Source organism: Oncorhynchus clarkii, unplaced genomic scaffold, assembly GCF_045791955.1.
Source record: "Oncorhynchus clarkii lewisi isolate Uvic-CL-2024 unplaced genomic scaffold, UVic_Ocla_1.0 unplaced_contig_4690_pilon_pilon, whole genome shotgun sequence".
Taxonomy (NCBI): Eukaryota; Metazoa; Chordata; class Actinopteri; order Salmoniformes; family Salmonidae; genus Oncorhynchus; species Oncorhynchus clarkii.
In genome coordinates, this window is record NW_027259138.1 from 18,946 (window position 1) to 39,991 (window position 21,046).

The 21,046-nt window shown below is 46.9% G+C and overlaps 1 protein-coding gene across 1 annotated transcript; it reads left to right on the forward strand.

Moving 5' to 3' along the window:
- Positions 1 to 3,705: 3,705 nt before the first annotated feature.
- LOC139399584 (myc box-dependent-interacting protein 1-like) lies at positions 3,706 to 20,951 on the forward strand (the record flags this gene model as incomplete). The annotated part of the gene is made up of 9 exons (XM_071144946.1): positions 3,706 to 3,792; positions 6,018 to 6,098; positions 9,005 to 9,059; positions 9,332 to 9,426; positions 16,953 to 17,048; positions 18,094 to 18,207; positions 18,484 to 18,576; positions 19,319 to 19,404; positions 20,840 to 20,951. Coding segments are annotated over exons 1-9 (819 nt in total), but the record flags the coding sequence as incomplete, so codon positions are not given.
- Positions 20,952 to 21,046: the final 95 nt, after the last annotated feature.

Here is a 21,046-nt window from a genome sequence, read left to right on the forward strand (position 1 = left end):
CAGACTCATCCGTCGGCTGGTTACATTCCTCCAGACTCATCCGTCGACTGGTTACATTCCTCCAGACTCATCCGTCGACTGGTTACATTCCTCCAGACTCATCCGTCGACTGGTTACATTCCTCCAGACTCATCCGTCGGCTGGTTACATTCCTCCAGACTCATCCGTCGGCTGGTTACATTCCTCCAGACTCATCCGTCGGCTGGTTACAGTCCTCCAGACTCATCCGTCGACTGGTTACATTCCTCCAGACTCATCCGTCGACTGGTTACATTCCACTAGACTCATCCGTCGACTGGTTACATTCCTCCAGACTCATCCGTCGACTGGTTACATTCCTCCAGACTCATCCGTCGGCTGGTTACATTCCTCCAGACTCATCCGTCGGCTGGTTACATTCCTCCAGACTCATCCGTCGACTGGTTACATTCCTCCAGACTCATCCGTCGACTGGTTACATTCCTCTAGACTCATCCGTCGACTGGTTACATTCCTCCAGACTCATCCGTCGAGTGGTTACATTCCTGCAGACTCATCCGTCGGCTGGTTACATTCCTCCAGACTCATCCGTCGGCTGGTTACATTCCTTCAGACTCATCCGTCGGCTGGTTACATTCCTCCAGACTCATCCGTCGACTGGTTACATTCCTCCAGACTCATCCGTCGACTGGTTACATTCCTCCAGACTCATCCGTCGACTGGTTACATTCCTCCAGACTCATCCGTCGGCTGGTTACATTCCTCCAGACTCATCCGTCGGCTGGTTACATTCCTCCAGACTCATCCGTCGGCTGGTTACCAAAGCAAGTGTCAGTGCAGCAGGTGTGTTGTTTTCCATGATTGTCCCTTCAACTTGAACTAAACTGCCCCAACCTCAGACTACCAGCTCTGAGCCTACATCTCACCTCATACACCCCGAATGACCCTAGTCCTAACCAAAGTCATCATATGCACACACGTATGTACACATACACACACACACACACACACACACACACACACACACACACACACACACACACACACACACACACACACACACACACACACGCACACACACACACACACATACACACACACATACACACACATACACACACACACACACACACACACATACACACACATACACACACACATACACACACATACACACACACATACACACACACACACACACACACACACACACACACACACACACACACACACATAGGCAAAGACTGAAACACGTAAACAACTATACTGAATGCATAGGCCATGGTCTTTTTAATTTTAATTTTATTTATATAGGCGGATGCAAAAACAGAACGGTATATATATATTTTTTAAGCCATTAAAAGCCGTCTGCTACGTTTCTGCCAGATATAGGTTATTATTTATATTATATATGGACAATGTGCTCAATTGTCAAAACAGATTGTGATGGACCCGGTCCTCAAATCACACACGTGACTTTCCGCCAAGAGTTCGCCGGGCAGCGCAGCGGGCACGCGGGGAATCGATTACATGCTGTGGCGGGTAATTATACACCCTAATATCTAATAAAATACCAACGTTTATAAATAACCACAGCGATAATAATTGTGTTTGGTGGGGATATTAGAACAATGGATATGGAGACAATTAAATGTGTTGAGACATATGCTAACAACCGTTAGTTGGAACATTATTGAAACAAACAAAATGACAAAAACAAGGATCATTTACAAAAAACAGTTTTTTTTTTCATGATAATGTGACATTTTCCCAACAAATTAATTTATTATCTTACTGTATTTCAGTTGTCTCCATCATGTCTTGTCATCGAGCGTTCCTCTATCAGAAAGGCTACAACACAATGTTCAAATGCATTCAACAACCGGTATAATTGAAGAACAAAGAAAGTTGCACCTGCTTCACTCACCTCCTTACTGACCCAACATATAGAGCATCAACTATTCCCAGCCAGAGTCCATTGAATCCTCCGCGGTGTCAGTTCACTGCATCCAAGACAGTCATGTGCGTCAACCCTGTCCCAGTCAATGTCTGGCACAAAACGCTACAGAGGAACCCAGAACCACGGCTTGACAGAGACTAGCACGCTGGCCCCCGTCCACCAATCCATCCGGATTACAGAACAACTTCTCAAAGCCCCAGCCTCTGTAATATTCAATCTAAATAATGTACCACCTATGGTTAAAATTATCAAATCAAGCCTGTTTTTAATTAAAACTGTTGTCATAAATTGGTGTCCATCTCTTGGTTTGAGATGTCTTGTCTCTTGTTCTTCCCCCAATCCGACGCGGTGGTTTCTTTGTTTCTAATAAGCCTCCTCTGCTGGCATCTCGTAGCTCCAGTTTGCCTTGGATGAGACCATTATGCGCAGGAACACGGGGTTGTAGGCTACAGCACAGGAGAGAATATCAATGGGTGGAAAGTGCGCTACTCGAGACGTGGCGAAGTCATGTTCTGTTCTTGGCTTTATTTACTGTCGGAGAAATTAAATAAATATGAGAAAATAGAATACAGTACAAATACATAATTAGATCAGATCATCTGAAAGGATCATGCTGCGTTAAAAAGCCTTTTAATGCTTGTAATGTACATGCTTTACATTTAGAAGAAACATCTAGGGAAAACCGTTCCCCTGTGTGTTATCTGTGGTCCACAACATTCACACACAGAATATTAACCATTCAGAACCACCACAGTTACCGAGGCTGTAGTAGACTGACAGTGATTCAGCACCATGGACAGCTACCGAGACTGTAGTAGACTGACAGTGATTCAGCACCATGGACAGGTACCGAGGCTGTAGTAGACTGACAGTGATTCAGCACTATGGACAGCTACCGAGGCTGTAGTAGACTGAAAGTGATTCAGCACCATGGACAGCTACCGAGGCTGTAGTAGACTGAAAGTGATTCAGCACCATGGACAGCGCCGGACCGGCCCACATAATAAACTACATACAGTATGTATGTTTGATGCATTGACCACTAACCTCGGCCTTTGTCTTTAGCTAGCCCATCCTTTTCCTCTGGTTGTTTCCATACTGTACTTCTTCACACAGTTAGTAGACCTACCGTCAAGTCTTTAGTCCAAACAGGACCTTTTACAGTCAAGTCTTTAGTCCAGACAGGACTTTTTACAGTCAAGTCTTTAGTCCAGACAGGACTTTTTAAAGTCAAGTCTTTAGTCCAGACAGGACTTTTTAAAGTCAAGTCTATAGTCCAGACAGGACTTTTTAAAGTCAAGTCTTTAGTCCAGACAGGACTTTTTAAAATCAAGTCTTTAGTCCAAACAGGACTTTTTTAGTCGACAGGACTTTTTTAGTCGACAGGACTTTCCGTTTTATTTGGTGAGCTGACCAAAGCAATGTCGCCCCCAAGTGCGTAAAGGGGAAATACCAGTAGACCTAAGGAAATAGTGGGATGTGCAGTGGGCTCGTCAGCTTTTATCTTTAAGAGGAAACCCCGATACATTGGTTATTATCATCCACTGACTGACGTAACGGAAGGCTACACTAACGGAAGCTGGAGACCCGTCGCTTGGTCTATCCGGTACCCACAGACACCCGTTACGAAACGTTGTGACGGTGCTTCAGCCTAGAATAACGAGCGGTGACTATTTGTTTTTGTCGACGTTGATGTCTCTTCTTCTTTATCCGTAGGATTTGTTATTTTTTATTATATTGAATCGAGAGTTTATCGGGAAGACAAAATGGCTGAGATGGGTATGGGGAAGGGGGTTACTGCGGGGAAACTCACTAGTAACGTGCAGAAGAAATTAACACGGGCCCAAGAGAAGGTAAGAAACATAATACGGTTTAATTTGTTGTTATTTACCGTTTGTTTTTGGGTTATTTTGATTATGATATCTGGTTCCATCCCGCTATGACACTTCACCGGAGAGGACTCAGTGACACATCTTGACCGTCAACCTTTATAAAAACACACTATCGTCGACAGGATGCGGTAGATTTAGTTGTTGTGAGATTATTTAAATAATACACAGACACGTAAACATCGATGACATCACACCTGCACAGACCCACGTGTTCCCACAGCTTCCACGTCTCGTGCTTGTAAGACTCTATGCCAAATTACCTCAAATTGTGCTCTTCAGATTCTCTCTGTAGCCCATGTGTTTTTTTTAATAATATTTAAAAAGTAATGTATTTGATTCATCCACTGTCTTAACGATGGAGGATCAGTTGATTCATCCACTGTCTTAACGATGAAGGATCAGTTGATTCATCCACTGTCTTAACGATGCAGGGTCATTTGATTTCCGGTTTTTAGGCAAACGTTTTTTCAAAATGATTGGCTAGAAAAGTACAGTCCAATCCATTGGTTAAGTCACTGCATCCTCATACTAAACAGAATGTTGTTCAATCCATCCGTTATTTGCTTATACATATCCTTTTACAGTAGGCCTATAGGCCACATGCTGGTGTGTGTACCAAATTGAACAATGTAAATAATTGTATTACTAGAATAGCTAAAGCAATTGGATGTTCTGCAAATTAAAATAAATCTCTATCTGGCATGCTATAATGCAGTGTCTATTTAATTACAATATCCACTACAGTCCATGTAGCATCCATAACCTAATAGCAGTTTTCGGTTAGATTTGATATAGTTCAACGTTAATATAGCTGTAATTCAAATGCTATATTACCTGATGGTGTTAGTGGTTCTGTATCCCTATTGGACAGTAGGAGATGGGAGGGAATGTCTGGTTGGGAGGTGGGGGTGGATGGGAGGTGGGGGGGATGGGAGGGAATGACTGGATGGGAGGTGGGGGGGGGGGGGGGGTGGATGGGAGGTGAGGGATGGATAGACGAGATGTAATATCAATGGCCGATAGCACTGTACAGTATCACCCCCGTCGTCCCATCACTACGAACATTCAGCCCATGAATATTATACAGTATAACATGGATACTCTGTTGTATTCATCAGTAGATACAGTATAAAATGGATACTCTGCTGTATTCATCAGTAGATACAGTATAACATGGTCTCTCTGCTAAATCCATCAGTAGATACAGTATAAAATGGATACTCTGTTGTATTCATCAGTAGATACAGTATAAAATGGATACTCTGCTGTATTCATCAGTAGATACAGTATAACATGGTTCTGTTGTATTCATCAGTAGATACAGTATAACATGGATACTCTGTTGTATTCATCAGTAGATACAGTATAACATGGTCTCTCTGCTAAATTCATCAGTAGATACAGTATAACATGGATACTCTGCTGTATTCATCAGTAGATACAGTATAACATGGTTCTGTTGTATTCATCAGTAGATACAGTATAACATGGATACTCTGCTGTATTCATCAGTACATACAGTATAATATGGTTACTCTGCTGTGTTCATCATCATTGTAATAGAAAGGGCCTCCCGGGTGGCGCAGTGGTTAAGGGCGCTGTACTGCAGCGCCAGCTGTGCCATCAGAGTCTGGGTTCGCGCCCAGGCTCTGTCGTAACCGGCCGCGCCCGGGAGTTCCGTGGGGCGACGCACAATTGGCCTAGCGTCGTTAGGGATGGCTTGGTCGGTAGGGGTGTCCTTGTCTCATCGCGCACCAGCGACTCCTGTGGCGGGCTGGGCGCAGTGTACGCTAACCAAGGTCGCCAGGTGCACGGTGTTTCCTCCGACACATTGGCTGGCTTCCGGGTTGGATGCGCGCTGTGTTAAGAAGCAGTGCGGCTTGGTTGGGTTGTGTATCGGAGGACACATGACTTTCAACCTTCGTCTCTCCCGAGCCCGTACGGGAGTTGTAGCGATGAGACAAGATAGTAGCAACAATTGGATACCACGAAATTGGGAAAAAACAACATTGTTATATAAGTGTATCCAGTGTGTCTCCTTCACTGTACATGAAGATTGTGATTGTCTTAGTGACACATGCTGTATGAAGGAGAGACAGTGTTTCCTCTGCTGTATCTACCACGGGCCAGGATGAAGATGAATGTTCAACGTCTTGTCTTGTTCAACGTCTTTAAATGTCTTCCAGGTTATGCAGAAACTGGGGAAAGCAGATGAGACCAGAGATGTTGCATTTGAGGAGGGAGTTATCAACTTCAACAAACAATACGTAAGAATCTTGTACGGACCGAACCATTTTACGTTTTAGTCATTTAGAAGATGCTGTTTTTTTTCCCAGAGCGACGTACTGGAGCGATTAGGGTTAAGTGCCTTGCTCATGGAGACATCGACACATCGCATCGCGTCAGCTCGATGTTTCAAACTAGTGATTTTTGTCAGTTACTGGCCCAATGCTTTTAAATTGAGAGGAAGGGGGATGAGAGGAAGGGGGGATGGGAGGAAGGGGGGATGGGAGGAAGGGATGGATGAGAGGAAGGGGGGATGAGAGGAAGGGGGATGAGAGGAAGGGATGGATGAGAGGAAGGGGGATGAGAGGAAGGGAGGGATGAGAGGAAGGGGGATGAGAGGAAGGGATGGATGAGAGGAAGGGGGATGAGAGGAAGGGATGGATGAGAGGAAGGGGGATGAGAGGAAGGGATGGATGAGAGGAAGGGGGATGAGAGGAAGGGATGGATGAGAGGAAGGGATGGATGAGAGGAAGGGGGATGAGAGGAAGGGATGGATGAGAGGAAGGGGGATGAGAGGAAGGGATGGATGAGAGGAAGGGATGGATGAGAGGAAGGGATGGATGAGAGGAAGGGGGATGAGAGGAAGGGATGGATGGGAGGAAGGGGGATGAGAGGAAGGGGGATGAGAGGAAGGGATGGATGAGAGGAAGGGGGATGAGAGGAAGGGGGATGAGAGGAAGGGGGATGAGAGGAAGGGGGATGAGAGGAAGGGATGGATGAGAGGAAGGGGGATGAGAGGAAGGGATGGATGAGAGGAAGGGGGGATGAGAGGAAGGGGGATGAGAGGAAGGGATGGATGAGAGGAAGGGGGATGAGAGGAAGGGGGATGAGAGGAAGGGATGGATGAGAGGAAGGGATGGATGAGAGGAAGGGGGATGAGAGGAAGGGGGATGAGAGGAAGGGATGGATGAGAGGAAGGGATGGATGAGAGGAAGGGGGATGAGAGGAAGGGATGGATGAGAGGAAGGGGGATGAGAGGAAGGGATGGATGAGAGGAAGGGATGGATGAGAGGAAGGGATGGATGAGAGGAAGGGGGATGAGAGGAAGGGATGGATGAGAGGAAGGGGGATGAGAGGAAGGGGGATGAGAGGAAGGGATGGATGAGAGGAAGGGGGAGGAGAGGAAGGGGGATGAGAGGAAGGGGGATGAGAGGAAGGGGGATGAGAGGAAGGGATGGATGAGAGGAAGGGGGATGAGAGGAAGGGATGGATGAGAGGAAGGGGGATGAGAGGAAGGGGGATGAGAGGAAGGGATGGATGAGAGGAAGGGGGATGAGAGGAAGGGATGGATGAGAGGAAGGGGGGATGAGAGGAAGGGGGATGAGAGGAAGGGATGGAGGGATGGATGAGAGGAAGGGGGATGAGAGGAAGGGGGATGAGAGGAAGGGAGGAAGGGGGGATGAGAGGAAGGGATGGATGAGAGGAAGGGATGGATGAGAGGAAGGGATGGATGAGAGGAAGGGGGATGAGAGGAAGGGGGGAAGGAAGGGGGATGAGAGGAAGGGATGGATGAGAGGAAGGGATGAGAGGAAGGGATGAGAGGAAGGGATGGATGAGAGGAAGGGATGAGAGGAAGGGGGATGAGAGGAAGGGGGATGAGAGGAAGGGATGGATGAGAGGAAGGGATGGATGAGAGGAAGGGGGATGAGAGGAAGGGATGGATGAGAGGAAGGGATGGATGAGAGGAAGGGGGATGAGAGGAAGGGGGATGAGAGGAAGGGGGATGAGAGGAAGGGGGATGAGAGGAAGGGGGATGGATGAGAGGAAGGGGGGATGAGAGGAAGGAAGGGGGATGAGAGGAAGGGGGATGAGAGGAAGGGATGGATGAGAGGAAGGGATGGATGAGAGGAAGGGATGGATGAGAGGAAGGGGGGATGAGAGGAAGGGATGGATGAGAGGAAGGGGGATGAGAGGAAGGGATGGATGAGAGGAAGGGATGGATGAGAGGAAGGGATGGATGAGAGGAAGGGGGATGAGAGGAAGGGATGGATGAGAGAAGGAAGGGGGGATGAGAGGAAGGGATGGATGAGAGGAAGGGGGATGGATGAGAGGAAGGGATGGATGAGAGGAAGGGGGATGAGAGGAAGGGATGGATGAGAGGAAGGGGGATGAGAGGAAGGGGGATGAGAGGAAGGGATGGATGAGAGGAAGGGGGATGAGAGGAAGGGATGGATGAGAGGAAGGGATGGATGAGAGGAAGGGGGATGAGAGGAAGGGGGATGAGAGGAAGGGATGGATGAGAGGAAGGGATGGATGAGAGGAAGGGGGGATGAGAGGAAGGGATGGATGAGAGGAAGGGATGGATGAGAGGAAGGGGGATGAGAGGAAGGGGGGATGAGAGGAAGGGATGGATGAGAGGAAGGGGGATGGATGAGAGGAAGGGATGGATGAGAGGAAGGAAGGGATGGATGAGAGGAAGGGATGGATGAGAGGAAGGGGGATGAGAGGAAGGGGGATGAGAGGAAGGGATGGATGAGAGGAAGGGGGGATGAGAGGAAGGGATGGATGAGAGGAAGGGGGATGAGAGGAAGGGGGATGAGAGGAAGGGATGGATGAGAGGAAGGGGGATGAGAGGAAGGGGGATGAGAGGAAGGGATGGATGAGAGGAAGGGGGGATGAGAGGAAGGGATGGATGAGAGGAAGGGATGGATGAGAGGAAGGGAGGACGCTGCAAAACAAAGTTGAATTTCTTTCTGTGATGTTTACATACCCATTAAGACTCCAGTCCTGGACTGAAACAACCGTTGACATATTGTAAAAAACCCAACCGATCCCCATACAGTAGCAGCCTCCATTCCTTCTCCGTCTCTAATTCAATCCACAGTCTTACCTTGTCTCACCCACCAGAGCTGTACCGTGTGTGACATCAGGTGTGTTCTGTTTTCAGACAGAGGGCTCCAAACTGCAGAAAGACCTGAGGGTCTACCTGGCGGCAGTACAAAGTAAGACCGTGATGTCTGCATACACCTTCAATAAGACTTCAGTCCTAAAACTGAAACAAGGAGGGACTACTTGGACTTGTTCAATAACAAACGCTACTTTCATTTGTCATTTCCAAAACCTATTCATTAAAGTGTTTTTCCTTTGTGGTCCTTAATTGACACAACCCAGATGCCGATAATCGGTGTAGAACTATGGTGTGTTCCTCACTACGATCACTGCACAGCACTGGTTCTTCACTGGCAAGTGTGTCTGTCTCTCTGTCTGTCGACAGCGATGCACGAATCCTCCAAGAACCTTAAGGAGTGTCTGTCTGACATGTACGAGCCGGAGTGGTACGGCAAAGAGGATGTGGACTCCATCGTCGAGGTCAGAGGTCACCTTTATTTATGCTACAAAAAGTCAGATTAACTTCCTTATGTTCCCTCTGTCCCTCTTCTCTCTCCTCTGTAAGTCCCTCCCTGTCTCTTCCTCTGTCACTCTCCTCTGTCAGACTCTCCTCTGTCAGTCTCTCCTCTGTCAGTCTCTCCCTGCCTCTTCCTCTGTCAGTCTCTCCTCTGTCAGACTCTCCTCTGTCAGTCTCTCCTCTGTCAGTCTCTCCTATGTAAGTCCCTCCCTGTCACTTCCTCTGTCAGTCTCTTCTCTGTCAGACTCTCCTCTGTCAGTCTCTCCTCTGTCAGTCCCTCCCTGTCTCTCTCCTCTGTCAGTCTCTCCTCTGTAAATCCCTCCCCGTCTCTTCCTCTGTCAGTCTCCTTTGTCAGTCTCTCCTCTGCCAGTCTCTCCTCTGTCAGTCTCTCCTCTGTCAAACTCTCCTCTGTCAGTTTCCTCTGTCAGTCTCTCCTCTGTCAGTCTCTTCTCTGTCAGTCTCATCTGTCAGTCTCCTCTGTCAGTCTCTCCTCTGTCAGTCTCTCCTCTGTCAGTCCCTCCCTGTCTCTTCCTCTGTCACAGTTTCTCAGCCCTCAATCTTTCCTTCTCTCTCCCTGTCTCTCTCCATGTTTCTCTCACTCTCTCTCCTTGTCTCTCTCACTCTCCCCCCTGTCTCTTTCACTCTCTCGCTCCCTGTCTCTTTCTCCTTCTTTCTCCTTCTTTCTCCTTCTTTCTCCTTCTTTCTCCTTCTTTCTCCTTCTTTCTCCTTCTTTCTCCTTCTTTCTCCTTCTTTCTCCTTCTTTCTCCTTCTTTCTCCTTCAAAAAGTCCTTCAAAATAACAGTAGTCCCAATACCATCCGCAAAGGATAAAAGTGGACTTTTAATTCTGGTTACATTCAATACCAACACCCTCCATTCTCTATGGACAGAGAACCTACCCTACCTACCCTGTCTCTCTTACTCTCTCTCACTCTAGCTCACTCTCTCTGTCCCTGTCTCTCTTACTCTCTCTCACTCTAGCTCACTCTCTCTGTCCCTGTCTCTCTTACTCTCTCTCACTCTAGCTCACTCTCTCTGTCCCTGTCTCTCTTACTCTCTCTCGCTCACTCTCGCTCACACTCTCACTCTCTCTCTCCCTGTCTCTGTCACTCTCTCTCCCTGTTTTTCTACCTGTCTCTCTCACTCTCTCTCTCTCACTCACTGTCATTCTCACCATCACTTTCCCTTGTGTCAGAAGTAGGAGCTGTACTAGTGTGTTAGGACAGGTTGGTATTAGAGCATAGAGCTGTACTAGTGTGTTAGGACAGGTTGGTATTAGAGCATAGAGCTGTACTAGTGTGTTAGGACAGGTTGGTATTAGAGCATAGAGCTGTACTAGTGTGTTAGGACAGGTTGGTATTAGAGCATAGAGCTGTACTAGTGTGTTAGGACAGGTTGGTATTAGAGCATAGAGCTGTACTAGTGTGTTAGGACAGGTTGGTATTAGAGCATAGAGCTGTACTAGTGTGTTAGGACAGGTTGGTATTAGAGCATAGAGCTGTACTAGTGTGTTAGGACAGGTTGGTATTAGAGCATAGAGCTGTACTAGTGTGTTAGGACAGGTTGGTATTAGAGCATAGAGCTGTACTAGTGTGTTAGGACAGGTTGGTATTAGAGCATAGAGCTGTACTAGTGTGTTAGGACAGGTTGGTATTAGAGCATAGAGCTGTACTAGTGTGTTAGGACAGGTTGGTATTAGAGCATAGAGCTGTACTAGTGTGTTAGGACAGGTTGGTATTAGAGCATAGAGCTGTACTAGTGTGTTAGGACAGGTTGGTATTAGAGCATAGAGCTGTACTAGTGTGTTAGGACAGGTTGGTATTAGAGCATATAGCTGTACTAGTGTGTTAGGACAGGTTGGTATTAGAGCATAGAGCTGTACTAGTGTGTTAGGACAGGTTGGTATTAGAGCATATAGCTGTACTAGTGTGTTAGGACAGGTTGGTATTAGAGCATAGAGCTGTACTAGTGTGTTAGGACAGGTTGGTATTAGAGTATAGAGCTGTACTAGTGTGTTAGGACAGGTTGGTATTAGAGCATAGAGCTGTACTAGTGTGTTAGGACAGGTTGGTATTAGAGCATATAGCTGTACTAGTGTGTTAGGACAGGTTGGTATTAGAGCATAGAGCTGTACTAGTGTGTTAGGACAGGTTGGTATTAGAGTATAGAGCTGTACTAGTGTGTTAGGACAGGTTGGTATTAGAGCATAGAGCTGTACTAGTGTGTTAGGACAGGTTGGTATTAGAGCATAGAGCTGTACTAGCGTGTTAGGACAGGTTGATCTAGCAGACCGACACATTCCTTTTTAACTGTATTAAAGTTACATTCTGGTAATGGAAAAAAAACATAACGGCAGTCCTGCTAATTGAAATGACCATTTAAGACTGCAGCTCTAAGTCCTCGACTTTTTCTAGACCATTTAACAGACTGCAGCTCTAATTCGTCGACTCTCTCTAGAGCATTTAACAGACTGCAGCTCTAATTCCTCAACTCTCTCTAGAGCATTTAACAGACTGCAGCTTTAATTCCTCGACTCTCTCTAGAGCATTTAACAGACTGCAGCTCTAAGACCTCAACATCCACCATCCTGACCCACCACCCTGACCCACCATCCTGATCCACCATCCTGACCCACCATCCTGATCCACCATCCTGACCCACCATCCTGATCCACCATCCTGATCCACAACCCTGATCCACCACCCTGACCCACCATCCTGATCCACAACCCTGATCCACCACCCTGACCCACCATCCTGATCCACCACCCTGATCCACAACCCTGATCCACCACCCTGACCCACCATCCTTATCCCCCACCCTGATCCACCACCCTGACCCACCATCCTGATCCACCACCCTGACCCACCACCCTGATCCACCACCCTGACCCACCATCCTGATCCACCATCCTGACCCACCATCCTGATCCACCATCCTGACCCACCACCTCGACCCACCATCCTGATCCACCATCCTGATCCACCACCTTGACCCACCATCCTGATCCACCACCTTGACCCACCATCCTGATCCACCATCCTGATCCACCATCCTGACCCACCATCCTGATCCACCATCCTGACCCACCACCTCGACCCACCATCCTGATCCACCATCCTGATCCACCACCTTGACCCACCATCCTGATCCACCACCCTGACCCACCATCCTGATCCACCACCTTGACCCACCATCCTGATCCACCATCCTGATCCACCATCCTGATCCACCACCTTGACCCACCATCCTGATCCACCATCCTGATCCACCATCCTGACCCACCATCCTGATCCACCACCCTGACCCCCCTCAATGGTTGAATGAGCCTACCCTCTTCTCTTTCATCAGTTCCCTGTTCATCTTCTCTCTCCTCTCTCATCATTTCCTTGTTCATCCCCTCTCTCTCCTCTCTCATCAGTTTCCTCTCTCTCCTCTCTCATCAGTTTCCTCTCTCTCATCTCTCTCTCCTCTCTCATCAGTTCCCTGTTCATCTCCTCTCTCTCCCATTTCTCTCCTCTCTCTCTCCCCTCTCTCTCCTCTCTCTCTCCTCTCTCTCTCTCCTCTCATCAGTTCCCTGTTCATCTCCTCTCTCTCCTCTCTCTCTCCTCTCCCTCTACTCTCTCATCAGTTTCCTGTTCATCTCCTCTCTCTCTCCTCTCTCTCCTCTCTCTCTCTCCTCTCTCTCTCCTCTCTCATCAGTTCCCTGTTCATCTCCTCTCTCTCCTCTCTCTCTCCTCTCCCTCTACTCTCTCATCAGTTCCCTGTTCATCTCCTCTCTCTCCTCTCTCTCTCCTCTCTCTCCTCTCTCTCTCCTCTCCCTCTACTCTCTCATCAGTTCCCTGTTCATTGTGTTCTTCTCAATACCTACCTATACTTTTGCTATTCTCATTATCCGTGCTCGTTCATTCATTAATGCCTTATTTGTGCCTTCATTTGTCTCTTCATTTTCTCCACGTTCTTCTCTCTCTAGTGTAAATAGAGGCTTAGAGAAGTTGGGAAACAACGTTGAGGTAATACATTTGTGTTTTACACACTCAGTGGAGTCACAGACTCAGGACTGTATGTCGTTTCATATTTAGCAGGGTATTTTGAGCCTAGGGACAGGGTATGTTGAGCCTGGGGACAGGGTATGTTGAGCCTAGGGACAGCAGGGTATGTTGAGCCTAGGGACAGCAGGGTATGTTGAGCCTAGGGACAGCAGGGTATGTTGAGCCTAGGGACAGGGTATGTTGAGCCTAGGGACAGGGTATGTTGAGCCTAGGGACAGCAGGGTATTTTGAGCCTAGGGACAGCAGGGTATGTTGAGCCTAGGGACAGGGTAAATTGAGCCACCTTGCGGTGAGATGTTCCACATCTACACATTTCTGTACTGAATTAAATATCACCACACCTTTGAAAAGTGCAGTTTGAGTTTGAGTGCATGATAAATTGTTGAAATACTATTACAGATAAAATATATGGGTTATGGTGTAACCCTTTGACTCAGCCAACCCTTTGACTCAGCTAACCCTTTGACTCAGCCAACCCTTTGACTCAGCTAACCCTTTGACTCAACTAACCCTTTGACTCAGCTAACCCTTTGACTCAGCTAACCCTTTGACTCAAGTAACCCTTTGACTCAGCTAACCCTTTGACTCAGATAACCATTTGACTCAGCTAACCCTTTGACTCAACTTACCATTTGACTCAGCTAACCCTTTGACTCAGCTAACCCTTTGACTCAGCTAACCCTTTGGCTCAGCTAACCCTTTGACTCAACTTACCCTTTGACTCAACTAACCCTTTGACTCAACTTACCCTTTGACTCAACTAACCCTTTGACTCAACTAACCCTTTGACTCAGCTAACCCTTTGACTCAGCTAACCCTTTGACTCAGCTAACCCTTTGGCTCAGCTAACCCTTTGACTCAACTTACCCTTTGACTCAACTTACCCTTTGACTCAACTTACCCTTTGACTCAACTAACCCTTTCTCAGCTAACCCTTTGACTCAACTTACCCTTTGACTCAGCTAACCCTTTGACTCAACTTACCCTTTGACTCAACTAACCCTTTGACTCAGCTAACCCTTTGACTCAACTAACTCTTTGACTCAGCTAACCCTTTGACTCAGCTAACCCTTTGACTCAGCCAACCCTTTGACTCAACTAACCCTTTGACTCAACTTACCCTTTGACTCAACTAACCCTTTGACTCAGCTAACCCTTTGACTCAGCTAACCCTTTGACTCAACTTACCATTTGACTCAGCTAACCCTTTGACTCAGCTAACCCTTTGACTCAGCTAACCCTTTTGCTCAGCTAACCCTTTGACTCAACTTACCCTTTGACTCAACTAACCCTTTGACTCAACTTACCATTTGACTCAGCTAACCCTTTGACTCAACTTACCCTTTGACTCAACTAACCCTTTGACTCAGCTAACCCTTTGACTCAACTAACCCTTTGACTCAGCTAACCCTTTGACTCAGCTAACCCTTTGACTCAGCTAACCCTTTGACTCAGCTAACCCTTTGGCTCAGCTAACCCTTTGAATCAACTTACCCTTTGACTCAACTAACCCTTTGACTCAGCTAAGCCTTTGACTCAGCTAACCCTTTGACTCAGCTAACCCTTTGACTCAACTAACCCTTTGACTCAACTTACCCTTTGACTCAACTAACCCTTTGACTCAGCTAACCCTTTGACTCAGCTAACCCTTTGACTCAACTTACCCTTTGACTCAACTAACCCTTTGACTCAGCTAACCCTTTGACTCAACTAACCCTTTGACTCAGCTAACCCTTTGACTCAACTTACCCTTTGGCTCAGCTAACCCTTTGGCTCAGCTAAACCTTTGGCTCAGCTAAACCTTTGACTCAGCTAACCCTTTGACTCAACTAACCCTTTGGCTCAGCTAAACCTTTGACTCAACTTACCCTTTGACTCAACTTACCCTTTGACTCAACTTACCCTTTGACTCAACTAACCCTTTCTCAGCTAACCCTTTGACTCAACTTACCCTTTGACTCAGCTAACCCTTTGACTCAACTTACCCTTTGACTCAACTAACCCTTTGACTCAGCTAACCCTTTGACTCAGCTAACCCTTTGACTCAACTTACCCTTTGGCTCAGCTAACCCTTTGGCTCAGCTAAACCTTTGGCTCAGCTAAACCTTTGACTCAGCTAACCCTTTGACTCAACTAACCCTTTGGCTCAGCTAACCCTTTGACTCAACTTACCCTTTGACTCAACTTACCCTTTGACTCAACTTACCCTTTGACTCAACTAACCCTTTCTCAGCTAACCCTTTGACTCAACTTACCCTTTGACTCAGCTAACCCTTTGACTCAACTTACCCTTTGACTCAACTAACCCTTTGACTCAGCTAACCCTTTGACTCAACTAACTCTTTGACTCAGCTAACCCTTTGACTCAGCTAACCCTTTGACTCAGCCAACCCTTTGACTCAACTAACCCTTTGACTCAACTTACCCTTTGACTCAACTAACCCTTTGACTCAGCTAACCCTTTGACTCAGCTAACCCTTTGACTCAACTTACCATTTGACTCAGCTAACCCTTTGACTCAGCTAACCCTTTGACTCAGCTAACCCTTTTGCTCAGCTAACCCTTTGACTCAACTTACCCTTTGACTCAACTAACCCTTTGACTCAACTTACCATTTGACTCAGCTAACCCTTTGACTCAACTTACCCTTTGACTCAACTAACCCTTTGACTCAGCTAACCCTTTGACTCAACTAACCCTTTGACTCAGCTAACCCTTTGACTCAGCTAACCCTTTGACTCAGCTAACCCTTTGACTCAGCTAACCCTTTGGCTCAGCTAACCCTTTGAATCAACTTACCCTTTGACTCAACTAACCCTTTGACTCAGCTAAGCCTTTGACTCAGCTAACCCTTTGACTCAGCTAACCCTTTGACTCAACTAACCCTTTGACTCAACTTACCCTTTGACTCAACTAACCCTTTGACTCAGCTAACCCTTTGACTCAGCTAACCCTTTGACTCAACTTACCCTTTGACTCAACTAACCCTTTGACTCAGCTAACCCTTTGACTCAACTAACCCTTTGACTCAGCTAACCCTTTGACTCAACTTACCCTTTGGCTCAGCTAACCCTTTGGCTCAGCTAAACCTTTGGCTCAGCTAAACCTTTGACTCAGCTAACCCTTTGACTCAACTAACCCTTTGGCTCAGCTAAACCTTTGACTCAGCCAACCCCACTACCATATACTGTTTACGTTATAGCAAGTGTTGTCATGTGTCTGCTCTATATACAGGTAAATAAATTGTGTATGTGTTTGTGTGTGTGTGTGTGTGTGTGTGCGCGCGCGTGTGTGTGTCTGTGTATGTGTCTGTGTGTGTGTGTGTGTGTGTGTGTGTGTGTGTGTGTATGTGTGTATGTGTGTGTGTGTGTGTGTGTGTGTGTGTGTGTGTGTGTGTGTAATTTAATGGTGACTTCCTTGTTTCTGATCCGGTTGCAGGACACTGACGTTCTGTGGACAGACTTCCATCAGAAGCTTGTGGATAATGCTTTGATATCCATGGACACATACCTGGGGCAGTTCCCTGATATTAAGGTAGGGTCATACTTGGGGAAGTTCCCTGATATTAAGGTAGGATCATACCTGGGGCAGTTCCCTGATATTAAGGTAGGATCATACCTGGGGCAGTTCCCTGATATTAAGGTAGGATCATACCTGGGGAAGTTCCCTGATAATAAGGTAGGATCATACCTGGGGCAGTTCCCTGAATACCTGGGGCAGTTCCCTGATATTAAGGTAGGATCATACCTGGGGCAGTTCCCTGATAATAAGGTAGGATCATACCTGGGGCAGTTTCCTGAATACCTGGGGCAGTTCCCTGATATTAAGGTAGGATCATACCTGGGGCAGTTCCCTGACATTAAGGTAGGATCATACCTGGGGCAGTTCCCTGACATTAAGGTAGGATCATACCAGGGGCAGTTCCCAGACATTAAGGTAGGATCATACCTGGGGCAGTTCCCTGGTATTAAGGTAGGATCATACCTGGGGCAGTTCCCTGATATTAAGGTAGGATCATACCTGGGGCAGTTCCCTGATATTAAGGTAGGATCATACCCGGGCCAGTTCCCTGAATACCTGGGGCAGTTCCTTGATATTAAGGTAGGATCATACCTGGGGCAGTTCCCTGATATTAAGGTAGGATCATACCTGGTGCAGTTCCCTGATATTAAGGTAGGATCATACCTGAGGCAGTTCCCTGATATTAAGGTAGGATCATACCCGGGCCAGTTCCCTGATATTAAGTTAGGATCATACCTGGGGCAGGTCCCTGAATACCTGGGGCAGTTCCCTGATATTAAGGTAGGATCATACCCGGGCCAGTTCCCTGATATTAAGTTAGGATCATACCTGGGGCAGGTCCCTGAATACCTGGGGCAGTTCCCTGATATTAAGGTAGGATCATACCTGGGGCAGTTCCCTGGTATTAAGGTAGGATTGTCATCGTCGTACTCTCTTCCTAATGATTAGCTTTGATTCATACATACTGCCTACCAACCTGTTCTCATCAGGTGTGTGTTAGTCTTTCTCCCCCTCCCCCTCCTTCTCTGGACAATAAAGTCATCTTCTTCTTCTTCAGTCTCGTATTGCAAAGCGTGACAGGAAGCTTGTGGACTACGACAGCGCCAGACACAACCACCTTTCGACCAATAAGGGGAAGAAAGGAAAGGATGGGGGCATCAAGATCACCAAGGTAACAGGACCTCTCCATCAATGGATATGTGGCCCTTTTAATAACATCAATCTGTTGTCTCTGTTTGCCAGTAATTTACTCAGAACTAAATATATCTGTTTAAAATGACTCTCTCTCTCGCTCTCATCTCTCTCTCTCTCTCTCTCTCTCTGTCTCTCTCTATTTCTCTCTCTCCCTCTCCACCCCTCCCCTCTCTCTCTCTCGCTCACTCTTTCTCCTCTCTCTTTCTCCTCTCTCTTTCTCCTCTCTGTCTTCCCTCTCTCTTCCAATCTCCAGCCAGTGTCTCTGTTGGAGAGGGCCACTCCAGTTTGGGCTCAGGGCATCCTGTCAGCCCACAACATTGCTCAGAGTAACCTCTCTAGGAACCAGGTGGGTCCATCACCCTTGCCAACCACCCTGTCGACTAGTGCTTTCATGGGGATTTCAGAATGTAGTCTAGTATATAATCTGCCTGCAATAGTTTTAGACGTTTAGAAAGAGCCTCTATTTTCCACAGCTTCTTTCCCGAACACAAAACCTTTGTCTTCACGCCAGGGAGTTCTGGTTTTCAAAATCAAATGAAAGATTCACTGAAAAACACAGAGTGTGAATAAAACGTACAAATTTTTGAGCATACAGTAGTTGGCTATTAGTTGGCCAGTAGTTGGTTGTTCACCTTCCTAATATTGAGTTGAACTCCCCCTTTTGCCCTCAGAACAGCCACAATTCGTCAGGGCATGGACTCTACAAGGTGTCGAAAGCGTTCCACAGGGATGCTGGCCCATGTCGACTCCAATGCTTCCCACAGTTGTGTCAAGTTGGCTGGATGTCCTTTGGGTGGTGGACCATTCTTGATACACACAGGAAACTGTTGAGCGTGAAGAACCCAGCAGCGTTGCAGTTCTTGGCACAAACTGGTGCCACTCACACACTGTCCACTCAGTGTGTAGTGTATTGGAACAGGAAGAGCAGGTGTTCATAATGTTTTATCCTCTCAGTGTGTAGTGTATTGGAATGGAAAGTGATGAAAATAATTATCAGTGCCTTGTGACAGATATTGTGTGTGTGTGTGTGTGCGTGTGCGTGTGCGTGTGCGTGTGTGTGTGTGTGTGTGCGTGTGCGTGTGTGTCAGGCGGAGGATGAGTTGGAGAGAGCTCAGAAGGTGTTTGAGGAGATTAATGAAGATCTTCAGGAGGAACTGCCCTCACTATGGAACAGGTACGTTTGGAATGGAACAGGTACGTCTGGAATGGAACAGGTACATCTGGAATGGAACAGGTAGATCTGGAATGGAACAGGTACATCTGGAATGGAACAGGTACGTCTGGAATGGAACAGGTACATCTCACTATGGAACAGGTACGTTTGGAATGGAACAGGTACGTCTGGAATGGAACAGGTACATCTGGAATGGAACAGGTAGATCTGGAATGGAACAGGTACATCTGGAATGGAACAGGTAGATCTGGAATGGAACAGGTACATCTGGAATGGAACAGGTACATCTGGAATGGAACAGGTATGTCTGGAATGGAACAGGTACATCTCACTATGGAACAGGTACATCTCACTATGGAACAGGTACATCTGGAATGGAACAGGTACATCTGGAATGGAACAGGTATGTCTGGAATGGAACAGGTACATCTCACTATGGAACAGGTACATCTCACTATGGAACAGGTACGTCTGGAATGGAACAGGTACATCTCACTATGGAACAGGTACATCTGGAATGGAACAGGTACATCTCACTATGGAACAGGTACATCTGGAATGGAACAGGTACATCTGGAATGGAACAGGTACATCTGGAATGGAACAGGTGCATCTGGAATGGAACAGGTACATCTGGAATGGAACAGGTACATCTGGAATGGAACAGGTACATCTGGAATGGAACAGGTACATCTGGAATGGAACAGGTGCATCTGGAATGGAACAGGTACATCTGGAATGGAACAGGTACATCTGGAATGCAACAGGTACGTCTGGAATGGAACAGGTACATCTGGAATGGAACAGGTACATCTGGAATGGAACAGGTACATCTCACTATGGAACAAGTACATCTGGAATGGAACAGGTGCATCTCACTATGGAACAGGTACATCTGGAATGGAACAGGTACATCTGGAATGCAACAGGTACATCTGGAATGGAACAGGTACATCTGGAATGGAACAGGTACATCTGGAATGGAACAGGTACATCTGGAATGGAACAGGTACATCTCACTATGGAACAAGTACATCTGGAATGGAACAGGTGCATCTCACTATGGAACAGGTACATCTGGAATGGAACAGGTACATCTGGAATGCAACAGGTACATCTGGAATGGAACAGGTACATCTGGAATGGAACAGGTACATCTGGAATGCAACAGGTACGTCTGGAATGGAACAGGTACATCTCACTATGGAACAGGTACATCTGGAATGGAACAGGTACATCTGTAATGGAACAGGTACATCTGGAATGGAACAGGTACATCTGGAATGGAACAGGTACATCTGGAATGGAAGAAAAAAGAAAATATATGTATTTGTTGCGTTCTATATTATAGACAATACTAACTATACACTAAGACATTTCAATAAGGTTTATCATCTCTTTTCTCCATCTCCATACCCTCTCTCTGTCTCCATAGTCGTGTTGGCTTCTACGTTAGCACCTTCCAGAGTATGGCTGGCTTCGAGGAGAAGTTCCACAAGGAGATGGGGAAGGTGAGTCTGTTGTCCATCCCAAGGAGATTTGGGAAGGTGAGTCTGTTGTCCATCCCAAGTTGATTTGGGAAGGAGATTCTGTTGTCCATCCCAAGTTGATTTGGGAAGGGGAGTCTGTTGTCCATCCCAAG